Source organism: Melanerpes formicivorus, unplaced genomic scaffold, assembly GCF_026170545.1.
Source record: "Melanerpes formicivorus ecotype bairdi unplaced genomic scaffold, bMelFor1.0.p_v2 SCAF_342, whole genome shotgun sequence".
Taxonomy (NCBI): domain Eukaryota; kingdom Metazoa; phylum Chordata; class Aves; order Piciformes; family Picidae; genus Melanerpes; species Melanerpes formicivorus.
Genome location: NW_027142694.1, coordinates 60,001 through 74,615, shown reverse-complemented (window position 1 = coordinate 74,615; position 14,615 = coordinate 60,001). Strand labels below are relative to the sequence as shown.

The 14,615-nt window shown below is 44.3% G+C and overlaps 1 protein-coding gene across 1 annotated transcript in view; it reads left to right on the top strand.

Annotated features, from left to right (window-relative positions):
* Positions 1-421: 421 nt before the first annotated feature.
* Positions 422-14,615, top strand: part of LOC137459277 (cortactin-binding protein 2-like) — a 73,772-nt gene continuing 59,578 nt past the window's right edge. The window contains exon 1 of the mRNA XM_068170331.1: positions 422-809. Within this exon, the coding sequence (XP_068026432.1) occupies positions 741-809 (69 nt within the window). The 5' untranslated portion in view covers positions 422-740. The remainder of the gene's footprint in view (positions 810-14,615) is intronic.

Below are 14,615 nucleotides of genomic sequence, written 5' to 3'. Positions count from 1 at the left end.
CCAGGACAGGGTGGGCTCCAGTGCTGGGGCTGGGAGGTGTTGAAAGCCTGAGCCTGACATTTTGGGCCTGGATGAATGTCCAGCCTCACACAGGCTCTGAAGCCATCCTGCTTTGAAAATAAGCCACTAAGCAAGGGTTGTCAGCACAAATGTCGGCCCCCGAGACCCTCCACTGGGAACTAGGAGGGAGAGATGACTCTGTCTGTCAGCACCTCCACGAGAGGCAAAGAGATACCCTTCCCTCAAAGGCTTTAGCTGTTTTAAGGATCTCACCGATTAGATGAGTCAAGCCCACTGTAAACCCCCTTGTTTCCCGCCTTATCCATAACCTTTCCTTTCATTCTCCAGCCCCTTGCCACGGGGGAGTGGCAATAGGAGAGTGGTGCCTGCGTGGGGCCCGCGCAGCACAGTGGCGGGGGCACTCCTCTCAGCCACCACTGAGCACCGGCAACCCACGCCACGATCCCGCTCCCCCCCTCCTCCTGGCTCCGGGCCGCCTTATGGCGGACGGGCAGGGGTGTGTGGGGAAGCCCGAGCGCCCGCCGCCGGGAGTCTCTCGCCTCGGCCGGCGAAGGGGGTGGCCCGGCTTCGGCAGCCCCGCCTGCGCGGCGCCGGAGGGGTTAAGGACTCCCCCCTCCCGGTGGGCTCGCTGCTGGCGGGGAGGGGGTTAAGCGCCTGGCGGAGGCTGCCGCCACTCGGCTCCGCGCTGTTCTCCGCGTCGGAGCCGTTACAGCGGGAAGATGGCGACGGACGGTGCGTGCGGCGAGCCGGTCTCCGACGGACGGGAGGACTCAGCGGCCACGGCAGCGGTAACTGGCTTGGCGGAAGAAGGGGGCTTCCTGTAGGGATGGGACGAAGCGGCGCTTGGAGGCTTGCCTCCCCCGCTCCGTCCCTCCGCCCTTCTCCCCCGGGGCGGGACAGGGCTCGGCTGCGGGACTCGCCGCGGCCGAGCCCCGTCCCGCCCCGGGGGAACAGAGAGGGGGGCGCGAGGTCTCCCTCCCTGGCGGCACCCGCCTTCCCCTGAGCAGAGGCGGCGGGTCTCCTCCTCCATTGTTCCCGCTGCCCCGCCGCGGGGCTGGCGTGCGGCGCCCGTGAGGGGACACGGCGGCCGGGGTCCACCCCACGGTCTCGCCTCTCGCACACCCACTCCCTTTTTCCCGCCACTTGCCACGGCGAGGGCGGTTGCGCCCCGTCTCTCCGGGCGGGCGGAGGTGGTGACTGCGGCCAGGGCGGTGGGACCTGTCAGCGCAGGGCGAGGGGAAATGTTCCATCATTAACCCTTTGCCAGACCGCGGGGACCCTGCTTTCTCCTTCCTTCCTCCCTTCCTTCCTCCCTTCCTCCCCTGCAGTGTTTTTGGCGTTTGTTGAAACGCTGTCGGGTGGAGGCTGCGCTCACCTTGATGAGCGGCGGACTCCTCTGCCCTGCCTACCGGCCCGAATGGTAAGCCCCGGCGGGGCAGCTGGAATCGATCTCCTCGGGGGGCTTGTTCCTTTGGTGGGCCCTCGGCTCCTCACCCGTACACTGGCAGATCCCTTTCAGTGCCGCAGCTCTCCCTTGCCCAGCGCATCCCCCCGAGCTGGCGTGATCAAACCTGCCTGGGCACAGACCGCGGCTAATGCCCGTGTCACCGCCGGGGTGACAGCCGTAGTGGGGGCGGCGTGGCCAGGTCCAAAATCAGGCTGCGAATGCTCGGCCTCTTAGCGACGTGCAAAGTTTAGGGCACTAAAACCGTGTAGGTTTTGCGTGGGATCGTTTCTGAAGGTGATGACCCCGGAGGGGAGGAACACTAGTTTCTGTGAAATTGAGGTTATTGCTTGCATTTTGTTTGTTTGCTTTCTTTCAAACAGGCTCTAATTGTTGTAAGTGCGCTTAATCTTCCTTGCATGTTTTAACTTCTGCGGTGTTGTGAATATTTTTACTTAAAAATATCCCTAAATCTTACACAGTGAGTATTTATAAAACCACTGGATTTAAAAAAAAATCACATAGCCGTGACAATAGAATACTAAGGTAAGAATTCACAAGTGCTTACTTGTTAAACACTTTAAAGCCCAAGTTTTGAGTAAAAAATATTTATGCTACGTTCTTCAGCATAGCCAAATTATTTACTGGCTAAAGTTTCATTTTTCAAACTCTAACAAGTAGCTTGTAACCAAGTAGCACTCTAATAGTGTCCTGTTAGGCAGCACAAATTTAGCCACTCATGCAATTTGTAGTCTTATTGTGGAAGTTAGGAGCCACAGCTCTACACTGCACCCTGCTTAAAAATATTTTTTTAAGCAATTTTTACAAGTGAAGAGATGCTAGGAAGTAACCTGTGTATTGCTCCCTAGCAAAAGTAATAGCTGTACTCATGCAGTAACACAATATTTTGTGAATAACTGTTTTTAATTCACCTCTAGTCATTAAATATTTAAGATTCCTTTTCATCTTTTTTCCTCCTTGCCAATATGTTGTTGCAGTTTTTGATCCCATTTCATCTCTTGTACAGGAAAGTAAAAATAATTCCTCTGTGCCTGGAAAAGATGTTTTAAAAAAATACACAATTCTCCAATATTCCTTTTGAAGTGTTAGTATGAATAGCTTATTTTCTGTCTTTAGACCCAAGATACAAAATCATGAATTGGATCATCTTGCTTACTTTTAGGATGACAGTAAGCATCCAGGTGACTTGTCTTGTAGGTCACACTGAGCTTTAATTTTTTTTATAAAATACTGTTTTCAGTACAGTTTTAGATCTTCTATCTTCAGTTCATAGAATCCTGATTGCAGAAATGGTGTTGTAAAAATAAATGGTAAGAACCTTATTTGTAGTAATAATACGTTAATGTGTCCGTTTTATAGTGTAAGCAGGAGACACAGGACACTACAGCAGGATTTCTTGATGCTAAATGCTATTATTTTATCTTGGTACACTATCAGTAACATCACTGGAAAAAAAGCCTTCTTTGGCTGCTTTTAGAAGCACTGCAGAAAAGGATTAGAAGTGCCCACCTCCCTTCTTTTTTTTTTACATTCACCAGGGAATTTGACTGAAAAAGCCTAGACTGTTCTATAGTGTGTTACATTTAGGAACAAAGCTGATATCTTGTCATTCTGAGTTTCCTTGGATGGAGCACAGCATTTGGTAAGCACAACACTTCTCCCCCACAAAACACTGGTATTTTTATAGTGGTAAGGATGACAAGGGAAAAATATCAGGGGAGTGGTTCTGATTTGTTTTCATACCTGCGCAGCTTAATTACATGGAAGCCAGGGAAATTGTGTTGGTGCAATTTGGACTGGAATTGAGAGAAAACATATGTGTGTGTGTGTTCTAAAATATCTTTGAATGATTTCCATCTGCATAATGTCTAACAATAATGATTATATAATAGCAAGAAATAATCCAGTTTGACAGTCTTTTTGTTGAAATATTGAACATCAGCCTGCTGTGCATGGAGGGCTGGCTTATCACATGTTACAGCTTCAGTGTAGCTTCAACAAAGCCTGTGAAAAGGCCCTTTTGTCAAAGATAAGTTTGTTTAAATTATTCTGTAAAGTTTCTGGGTTTGGTTTTGCTTGACCAGTGATCAAAAGCGAAAATGCTTGTTTTTCTCCAAAAAGCCATGCCTTTCAATACCTGTGAAGTTATACTTGCAGAGGATATTGCTAGAATGGAACGTTCACTCCTCTGAAGTGAGTAGGGATTTTGCTGCCATGACACTTAATGGTGATACTGTGTAGGATTTTATCCTGAGCCTAGTATATCCATTTGCAATACCGTTTGTAGTAGAACTGCCATTCTGGTCAATATAGTGAAATGCTAACTAGTGTTTTGACCAGATCAGTTATACAGGTTGATTTAGATCAGTGGAAAAGTTTCTTACCTGAAAAATACTGCAAATATCAGAAAATGAGACCATAACCCTTGAAAAGCAAAGACTGTACCTCTTATTAGGGATTACATCCTGGAAAATGGTCACTTGCAAAAGGACCTTCATTAACTACTACTGTTTAATCTGAATGTAACATTACTGTTCTGAGAAGTTATTTTCATCTAGTCATGTGTGGTGCTGTTGAGCTGGTCCATTATATAGGTAAGGTGCAGTGATAGTATAGTTCTGTCTGGCTTAATCCTGTTACTCCTTGGTGAGAGACTGGTCTTGATCTACCTTTTAGTGATACACTTCAAACCTTTCTGCATCTCCTCCCCCTGCTCCAAACTATAGCATTGCTTTTTCTATGCCTTCTGCTCCATGACCTGCAGTGCAGCCTCTCTTCCCTGGGGTACAAGAAAAGAAAGCCGCTAAATGTAGTCCACATCAGTGCTCCAGTCTCTTCTAACTGTGGACTCATCACACTGCCTGTCCTTAAAGGTGAAGTGCAGAGGGGCAGTGCTGTGAACCAGATGTGTGAAAGTGTCAAGGAGGTGCAAATATGTAGGATGCAATACAGCCTGCTGTTTTCCCAACTGCTTTGACTTCATTTGTGTAAGCATTGCTTTGGCCTCAGAGGTAAGCAGGATAGGAATAGAGATGGAAATTGCAATAGGAAGGAAGGAGCTCAGGAAGACAAGAGCTTGAGGTCTGCCTCTGCAACCATTCCTACCTAAAAAAGGGATCTGTCAATTTACAAAGCCTGTGTAATACTTGAATATGTAAATGTTCCAGAAGGTGTCAAGCAGACTAAGGAAGGACATACTGCCTCCATGGTATGTGAGTTAAAGCTTTCTTGAGAATTGATTTTTGGTTCTATGGTAGTGCAGGATGAAGTGTAAAATACTAGAAGACTTAAAGATAGCTTCTGGAAAACTTCTAAATATAGCTTCAACAATATGTACCTGCATCTGGATCTAATCATATACTATTTGCCTTAGAAGTGACATCTGAAAGCAACTTTCTGAATAGAAATGACCTGTTAAATTTAAGCAAGAATTTAAATATGGATATCGAAGGGTTATGGGCCTACAACCATAAAAAGAGAGTTACCTAACTTGCACCGGAATAAAAAATGACTAAGTACCTTTGTGGCTGTTAAAAGATTGCAAGTATGTTTTAGCAGCAATGACAATATCTGGGTGTGTGTAAAGGTCAGTGTCTTACTAATTTTTGAGAGGTTGGGAGCTGTTTTTTTTTGTTTCCAAAATAAACTTCCCAGTTGTGAGGTATATTTATGTTTAATGTTGAAGCTGTTGAAAGTTTTGCAGATGGCAGAAACCAAAAAGCCCTGCAACAACTAAACAAAACCTCCCCCATACCTTTTAAAGAAACCTTTGAAAAAAAGAAAGCAAGGGAGCTGTGCTTGGGAAAGAGGGGGGAAGAATAAGAAGGTAAATTTATGTGGTGAGCAATCAAACAAAAGTCACTGAACTATTGGATGGGAATAATTAAATGCACATACAGTCCTCTCATGATCCCTCAGATACAACTGTACGAAACTTTATCTAAGAACTGGATGCTAACATCAGATGATATTCTCTTCTGTAAGAAATTCAGCATTAGTTGAGGAACACATCCTCAATTGCAAGTTGTATGCAAGTTCCACAGCCTTGCTTCTCCTGGAAAGATACTTCTCTGTTTCCTTGGTTTTTTTTCTGTTGCCAAGAACATTCCTATTCATCACATCTTACTTAAGTTCATTTTGGATGGGGTGGGAAATGGACATATATTTGTGCATCAGATAATTTATGGAGTGCCATAGGATCACAGACCCACGCCATATTTTCAAACTAGGTCTTCCATACCCAAACCAATAAATTGTGGTTTTCCCTGAAGTATTCATGAATGGATATTATGGATATTGTAACTACTTTTTTTAATACTCTGCAGAGTTCTGTATTAGAAAAGGGTTAGGATTCATTTGGCCATGCTTTTGTTGAGCTAGGTCTTGAAACTTTCTTTTATAGTTGGTAGAGTGAAGTAAGTAGTTAGAAGGAATAACCTGTTTTGGAAACAGGTTTGTGAGCTTCTCTGTTTTTGAGTGAAGTGACTTAGCTAACTTCTAAAGGTATGGATGGAGTTCGAGACACTTTAAATTTAGGTGTTTACACAGTGTTTAATACCCTGTTACAGTCAGTGGAAATCTGACCAATACAGTCAGTGGAGCCATGAACTAATAGTTCTGGTGGCTGGTTGGCTGAATAGCTTTCTTGGTTGGTTTGACTAGGCTGATGAGTTCTCCATTGAAAGCAAAGGGACATTAGATATCTAACTTGTGGTCTCACATCTACCTTTACATGTCTTAGGTCTATCTTGAGGGCTTCCTTTAGTGGTCCATATGTGATACTCTGGGGTATTTCAGCTGGCCTTCTGCTACCAGTCCAGATGGATGGCATGGATGATTCTCCTGAGTGCTGGATCATATCTACCTGTCCCTAAAAGATATCTCTAATCCCTTGGACATTTCCAGTCACACTTCATACTTCTACTTTAGGCAACTAAATAGAATTAGTCAAACCAGATTTTTATACTTGGTCAGATGAGTTGTACCTGGGGGTCATACTTGATGTTGTAAAATATATGAATCAAGATTGTGTTTCCCTGCTGCAGTTGCTTCTTGAGCCTGACAGCATCGTGGTGTTAAAAATTTACTTTGTACAGTCTAATATGTAATAGCAAAACTTTCTAATTTTAGGACTTCATCTTGGAAGTCTTTGTGAATCCCCAAGAGGGGGTTTATGTCTGTTTAATGGAACTCAATATAAAATGTGTAACAGATGTAAATATGTACCATTTCCTTTCATTCTGAAAGGACTCTTTTTTGATGGCTTTTCACAGGAAAACAAAATGGCAGGGGTTGGAAGGGACTGCATCCTTGTCCAACCCCCTGCTGAAGCAGGTTTGCCCAGATCAGGTTGCACAGGAGCATGTCCCGGCAGGATTTGAAAGTCCTCAAAGAAGGAGACTATACAGCTTCTCTGGGCAACCTGTTCCAGTGCATTGTCAGTCTCAAAAGTAAAGCAGGTTTCCCTTATGTTTAGGTGGAACGTCTGTGTTCTAGTTTGTGCCCATCGCCCTTTGTCCTGTCACTGGGCGTCAATGAGATGAGACCAGCTCCATCCTCTTGATGCATATCCTTTAGATATTTATAGGCATTGATAAGACCTCCTCCCAGTCTTGTCCAGACTAAACAACCCCAGGTCTCTCAGCCTTTCCTCAGAATTATGCTCCACTCCCCTTACTAACTTTATAGCCCTCCATTACACTCTCTCCATTAGTTCTCTGTCTCTTGAACTGGAGAGCCCACAAATGGACAGAGTACTCCACATGTGGCCTCACTAGGACACTTTCCTATGTGTTTTCTGTACACCATTTTTGTACTTCTCCTTGCATCTTCTCACTTCAGCCCTTTATTATGCTCCATAGGTTCCTTCCTGAAGTCCTGGGTACCAAGCTCCATCTTTAAAAAGGCTTTGTAGCTGCTTCTGAGCAGGAAGGAGCTTGTTTTTTTTCTGGTCACTTGTAATTAATCCACAGCTAACTTGTTTTTTGTCTTTGTTCTGCTTGGGGAAAGCACAAAGCTGTGCCTTTCATACTTAACCTATTCAGACTTCTGCAGAAGGCAGCAGTGTTTGTAATAGCTTCTGTGGGAGCACAATCAATAGCAGTCTTAGCTCCTGAAGTTGCAGGTGCTATCAACTGGGCTAGGTCAGCAAAACCAAAGTATTGTCACTGTCAGTCCCAAACCAGATATCTGGGGGGGGTTGGTTGGGTGGTTTGGTGGTTTTTGTTGTTGGTTTGGTGGTGGTTTTGGTTTTCTTTCTTTTTAAATATTTTATCTTTTGGGTGTATGTGTGTGTGTGTTTTGGTTTGGGTTTTTTTTGGTGTTGTGTGTGTGTTTGGGGTTTGGTTGGTTGGTCTGTTTAAGGGAGAAGAGTGGGATCGACTTAATCCCCCAAACTTTTGCTATCTCTGCTTCAAACAGTAATGCATGTGGGAAGCATTCCCTTCTGTCCCTGTGCCTCTTGGTGACCTTCCAATTTCCAAAGATGACAGAGGTGGAAAAATGCCTGTCCAGTTTGATCACTGTTGTCCTAAATCATCCTTCTCTTGTTTAGAAGATATGCTTTTTTCTTACTTTTTTTTTTTTTCCTTCATGGTAGAGCTTCTTTTAATCTTTGGCAATGCAGGTTATTATTTTCCCTGTCCTCTTTTTGTGATGCATGCACAGGTAGTTGAATGAGTTTCAGCTAATTAGCAGTTTGCTCTATTGTCAGTGCACTTGCTGCCAGGCAACACAGAACCCTTACAAAACTGATCTGAAAAATAGCATGTGGAGTTTTAGAGAGAAGTTGTAGTCTTTCAGGTACTTTATTCTTATAAATCATATAAACCAGACATTTTAAAATCCAGAAGAGGTAGAGGAAAAAATTCTCCTGTGTTTTGGTTGTATATGCCAAATGTCACCCTGGGGCAACATATTCACATATCTGTTATAAAACCAATATAATGGATGGCTTGGGTACATAGTTGTTAAATTGTTGGTTAAATTGTTACAGCTTGGCATTCTACCAGAGGCATTGTAGCTAAACCCCAAATGACACATAAACCCTGAACTACTAATGCAAGTCTTTATTTTCTGGAGATCTAAGACTTACTGCCTCGCTGGAAGATGTTAGGGAGATTACTTTTCTAGATCCAAACAACAGTTTTCGCTATGATTTAGGCTGTGCTTCATCTCCATAAAAACTTCAGGCGAGCCTGCCATGACTGACGTCTTGATCCCCAGAAGATGGCAGGGAGTGTTTAAGAGAAAGGAGAGTTTTATTTCACCATATACTTTATGTACTCAATTAAAAAAAATATTTTTATGACTATACTTGAGAATATATTAAATCTTTAGGTATTTTAGTCCAGTTAAGGAAAGCTACATTGTAGCTCCCTAAGTGCTGATTCAGAGGTGTGCATGGGTAGATGTAATAGCTTCAGCAATTGCCCTGCTGTGCTGGGTTGAGGCAGCCCCCTTCCCCACCACTGGTAACAGTGAACACTCAGACAAACGGATTGCAGAAGTGATGGAAAGTTTAAATAGAAAGCAGTGAACGTTTACAGAAAACCAAAAGCGCAGTGACAGAAAGATCCCAAAACAGACCCAGAGAAATCCCATCCCCACCTGAGGGCACACCCAAAACCCTCAGGGCTCCTTCTTTCCCCCCCCCCCACTGCTAGGCTAGTCTCAGCTGGCCAGATCTGAGACTGCCCATCCCCCTGTGGCCTTGGGCCTAGCCAGGCCCAAAGCCAGGAGACATCTCCCCCAGTTACCATCTGACCGAGGAGGAAGAGAAGAGGAAGTGCTAGACTCCGCACTGGATCTTATAGTGGTGCAAAGAATTGTGGTAGGAAATACTACATAATTTCCTGTGTCCACCCCTCTGAGCTGGACTTCTGGACACAGGAAGTAAACATTGCAGGGGGCACCCAGCTCAAACTGCAACATGCCACCCCTTATTTCATACCATAATCTTTGCACCCAAACGCATCATTAAATCAGAAATCTTCCGCTGACATGTTCGGCGAAGTCCATTTCTTCATCTGGGCGTCCACCCAAACAGTCTCTCATTCAGGCTCAAGTGTGAGTCCATTCCAGTTCTTCTTCCCTCATCTAATGGAACCTCCCAGCGATGCAGAGTTCACTCTTCTGCGGTACAAGCTCTTCATGGATCTGTTGGACATCCTGGTCACCTGGAAAGAACCTCGCAACTTCTCAACCAAACCTTTATTCCCATCTCTATTTAGTCAGCGGCATATTTCCACCCCTGGGGCAAGCCAGTCAGAACAATCAGGCTCTAACTGCTTCTCCACCCCTCCAGGAAAACAGCACGCTGAGCTGAAGGGGATTCAATGCTATTTATCCATCGTGAACAAATCTGTCTTGTCCTTTTCTGCTGGAAAAAAGTGGTCATCCCAATGTCAGTATTTGATGGACAAAGTTATGATAAGAAAGCCTCAGTGGGCATAAAATTATTCATGAACAAGACTTGAAAAATTATGGCCGCCTTCTTCATTCAAAAAGGCTCTTAAATTTTTAATTTCACCTTATTTCCCCCCTGTTTCTTTGTATTTTATGGTTGATTTTGGATCTCAGTTTTGGGAAAAGTCATTTGTTCTTTGTGTGTATGAAGACTTGCCTGATACAGTGTGTAGCACGGAGGGTACGGGTAATAATAGATTGCTTTCCGTGCTTAATAAATCAGAAGACATCAAACAGAAGTAGCTTATGGCAGACTGATAGCAAAGTTAGTGGTTCTTCATAAAATGTGTAGTTGTGCTGTGGAATGTTGTGGGTGCTAAAAATACACAGAGGTTCGAAAAGCAGCAGGGCAAATTCACAACAGGTACATCAGCCAGGGGCTACTATGTGTAAAATCACAATTTCTTGCTCAGAAGGTTCTTAAGCTGAAAATTGCTGGAGTTTGGGAGAGCATTTCTGGGAAGTATCATTATGTGCTGTCTTACTCTGCTGCTGATTTCAAGGCATCAATTATTGGCTGCTTTTGGAGACAGAATGCTTGGCTAAGTGGGATTTTTAGTGTGATGTGCTAGAACTGTTCGTATATGATTTGATTTTGTTAGTTCTTATTTCAAGGTTTTAAAATGAAAAATGTAAACCCTAACTTGTGTATTTGTTGGCATGACTTTCTATTTACATCTTTATATCTGACTGAAAATGACCTGAGAATACTGTTAATGTATTTTCATATGACCTAGTTCAAGGTGTGTACTTGAGTAAAATTTAATTGCTTGACCAGATGCATAGTTAACAAGTTCATCATTGAATCACGTATGTTGAAGAATGCCTCTCCTTTGTCAAGCATGTAGAAGTATTTTCCTTTATGTCTTGTGGAATGAAGAGTTTCACCTATGATATACAATCAATCTTTTCACAAAGAGCTGCCCCATACTTCCTGGCAAGCTGAATTTACTGACTTGGAGAAAAGAGTAGAATCATGTTTCTTGCACTGTAGAATAGAATAGAATAGAATAGAATAGACCAGGTTGGAAGAGACCTTCAAGATCATCGCGTCCAACCCATCAACCAATCCAACCCACCTAAACAACTAACCCATGGCACCAAGCGCCCCATCAAGTCTCCTCCTGAACACCTCCAATGACGGCGACTCCACCACCTCCCCAGGCAGCCCATTCCAATGGGCAATCACTCTCTCTGTATAGAACTTCTTCCTAACATCCAACCTAAACCTCGCCTGGCACAGCCTGAGACTGTGTCCTCTTGTTCTGGTACTGGCTGCCTGGGAGAAGAGACCTGTCTACAACCTCCCTTCAGGTAGTTGTAGAGAGTAATAAGGTCACCCCTGAGTCTCCTCCTCTCCAGGCTAAGCAATCCCAGCTCCTTCAGTCTTTCCTCATGGGGCTTGTATTCCAAACCCCTTACCAAGTTCGTTGTCCTTCTCTGGACTTGTTCCAGCAAGTCAATCTCCTTCCTAAACTGAGGGGCCCAGAACTGGACACAGGACTCGAGGTGTGGCCTAACCAGTGCAGTGTACAGGGGCAGAATGACCTCCCTGCTCCTGCTGGCCACACTGTTCCTGATGCAGGCCAGGATGCCATTGGCCCTCTTGGCTGCCTGGGCACACTGCATGCTCATGTTCAGCCTACCATTGACCAGTTCCCCCAGGTCCCTCTCTGCCTGGCTGCTCTCCAGCCACTCTGTACTTTTGTGGATGCTGCTTTTAGCTAGTCTTATCTAGCTTTTACCTTAGTCTTATCAGAAACCTTGGGTGCCATTTTTGTCAGAGAAGGCAAGGATATTTTAGAAAAGGATGATAATGTAGTGGTTAAACTAATGAATAGAGACTTAAGACTGAATATTGGGTTTTATACTACATGCTTTCTATGTTGTTTGGAAAAAAAATCTTTGCATCAGTTTTTCATCTGAAAAATGAAGACAGTTTTTTTTTTTTCTGTTATGCAGGAAATTATGTGAATAAGTCAATTGCTGTACTTGAGCTATTAAATATTATGAAGTGGTTCATAGAAGGAGGGTGAGTGAGTCCTGCTGACTGAATTAAATTTAGAAGTACAGAGAATGAAATCTGCTGCAGCCTATAAGATAAATCTAGTCTGCTGACACTGGATTACATGAGGAGCTGTATACACTTAGTAACTTCCAGCTTTATGCACATCCCTAGATTGATGAGAATTTGCTGCAGTGTATGTTGGAAAAAAGTCTTCAGAGGAACTGGTTCACTGACATGGAAGGGTTTGGATTGGAGGAATCCCTGACCTAGGCAGCAAAAAATAGAGTGTGACTGTTGTTCAGTCTAGAAATATTGTTTAGAGTGGATGGCTCTGGAGTTGATCTGCTGGAGGGTAGAGAGGCTCTGCAGAGGGACCTCAACAGGCTGGACAGATGGGCAGAATCCAAGGGCATGAGATTTAACACATCCAAGTGCTGGGTTCTGCACATTGGCCACAACAACCCCATGCAGAGCTACAGGCTGGGGTCAGAGTGGCTGGAGAGCAGCCAGGCAGAGAGGGACCTGGGGATACTGGTTGATGGTAGGCTGAACATGAGCCTGCAGTGTGCCCAGGCAGCCAAGAGGGCCAATGGCATCCTGGGCTGCATCAGGAACAGTGTGGCCAGCAGGAGCAGGGAGGTCATTCTGCCCCTGTACACTGCACTGGTTAGGCCACACCTCGAGTCCTGTGTCCAGTTCTGGGCCCCTCAGTTTAGGAAGGAGGTTGACTTGCTGGAACGAGTCCAGAGAAGGGCAACGAGGTTGGTAAGGGGTTTGGAACACAAGCCCTATGAGGAGAGACTGAGGGAGCTGGGGCTGCTTAGCCTGGAGAGGAGGAGACTCAGGGGTGACCTTATTACTCTCTACAACGACCTGAAGGGTGGTTGTAGACAGGCAGAGGTTGGTCTCTTCTCCCAGGCAGCCAGTACCAGAACAAGAGGACACAGTCTCAGGGTGCACCAGGGGAGGTTTAGGTTGGATGTTAGGAAGAAGTTCTGTACAGAGAGAGTGATTGCCCAATGGAATGGGCTACCTGGGGAGGTGGTGGAGTCACCATCATTGGAGGTGTTCAGGAGGAGACTTGATGGGGTGCTTGGTGCCATGGGTTAGTTGTTTGAGTGGGTTGGATTGGTTGATGGGTTGGACACAATGATCTTGAAGGTCTCTTCCAACCTGGTATTTTATGATGATGAAACAGTTTATGCTTAACAGAAATCATTCTTCCTTGTGTCGATCTGTGGTGTTCACATAAATGAAGTAGATCAATCCTGTGTACATTGAATGCAAATGACTGAAGTTCTACATACAGTTCTTGCTAGCCATTTGTGCACCTCTGTGTTGTTTTAAGTACAAAGTGGAAATGGAATACAGGGTAAATCTTACGTAGTTGTAGCTTATGGGTAGGTTTGATCTATGACCTTCTAGCCTGAAGGAAGAACAAGTGTTTTGTGCTCCTCTGGCCTTGAGAAAGCAGAGATGGCATTTGCTTTAATTTTTGTTGGATTTTCCTGTGATGAAGTTAAGCTCCTAGGTAGCTGGACCCTTAGAAAACAGGTAGTATATCCAGATACACAGTTCAGCTGATTTGGCAACTGATTCCTTCATACTAAAGACAGCTGAATGTCTGCATCTCAGGGCTTTGCTGGGAGATACATCTATATCATGGCAGGGACTGCAGTATTTCCCTTGTAGTGGAGAGCATACTGGGAATCAAGCTGATCAGCTGAATCTAGCACATGGAATAAATACTGGTTTATCACCCTTAAAATGATCCTCTTCTAATTTCAGTAAGTGTTACCTGTGGATATTAGTGAACAAGAGATTGTATCGAGCTTATCTACTCTCTTTGTGGGTTTATAAGTATTAATAACATTCCCCCATCGCTACCTGCAAGATCAAGACTTTCAGCCTTCTAGGCTTTCCTCATATAGCAGTTGCTTCTTCCCTCTTCATCCTTTTACTTGGTCAGTTTTGTACCTTTAAATAAGGACTCTATGCAGTACTTGAGATGTGGGTTTACCAGGGTTTTATATAGTAGGAAAATGAGAATGGTAACCCTTTAACGGGAGGAATTATGTGCCAGCTTCCACATGATGTAGATGTCTCTGCCACTTCCCTATCCTTTTTCCAGGTTATTGATGAAGAAGTTGAATAAAGCTTGTCCCAGAGGTGCCCCACTGCTTCCCTATCTCCATTTGAAAAGTGGTTGTTACTCATAGTGCTTGCTTCCTGTCCTTGAAGTGTCTTTTCACCCAGTGCTGTAGGATAGGAGTTTCTGTAAGAATATTTTATATAGAACCTTGTCCAAAAGTTTTTGCAAATCCAGATGTATTGGCATCCAGTGGCTCCCCTTTACTCGTGTGTCTATTGACATTGTTACAGAATTGTAGCAGTTTGTGAGGTGGATGTGGTTTTACAAAAGCCATACTGATACTCTCAGCAGGTAGTGTTTATGTGTGTGCTCAGTCATCTTATTCATCAGTATGAGCTCCTTCTCCTCTCTTGCTGAGCTGAAAGTCAGACTTACAGACTTCCTCTTAAGCCTGAACTGTATCCTCCAGTCAAACAAGTGGGACTAAAGAAAGCGTAGAGATAAGACTTTTCACAAGTTTCATTTCACTGTATAGGGGAACTGTCAGTTACAACATTGTTTCT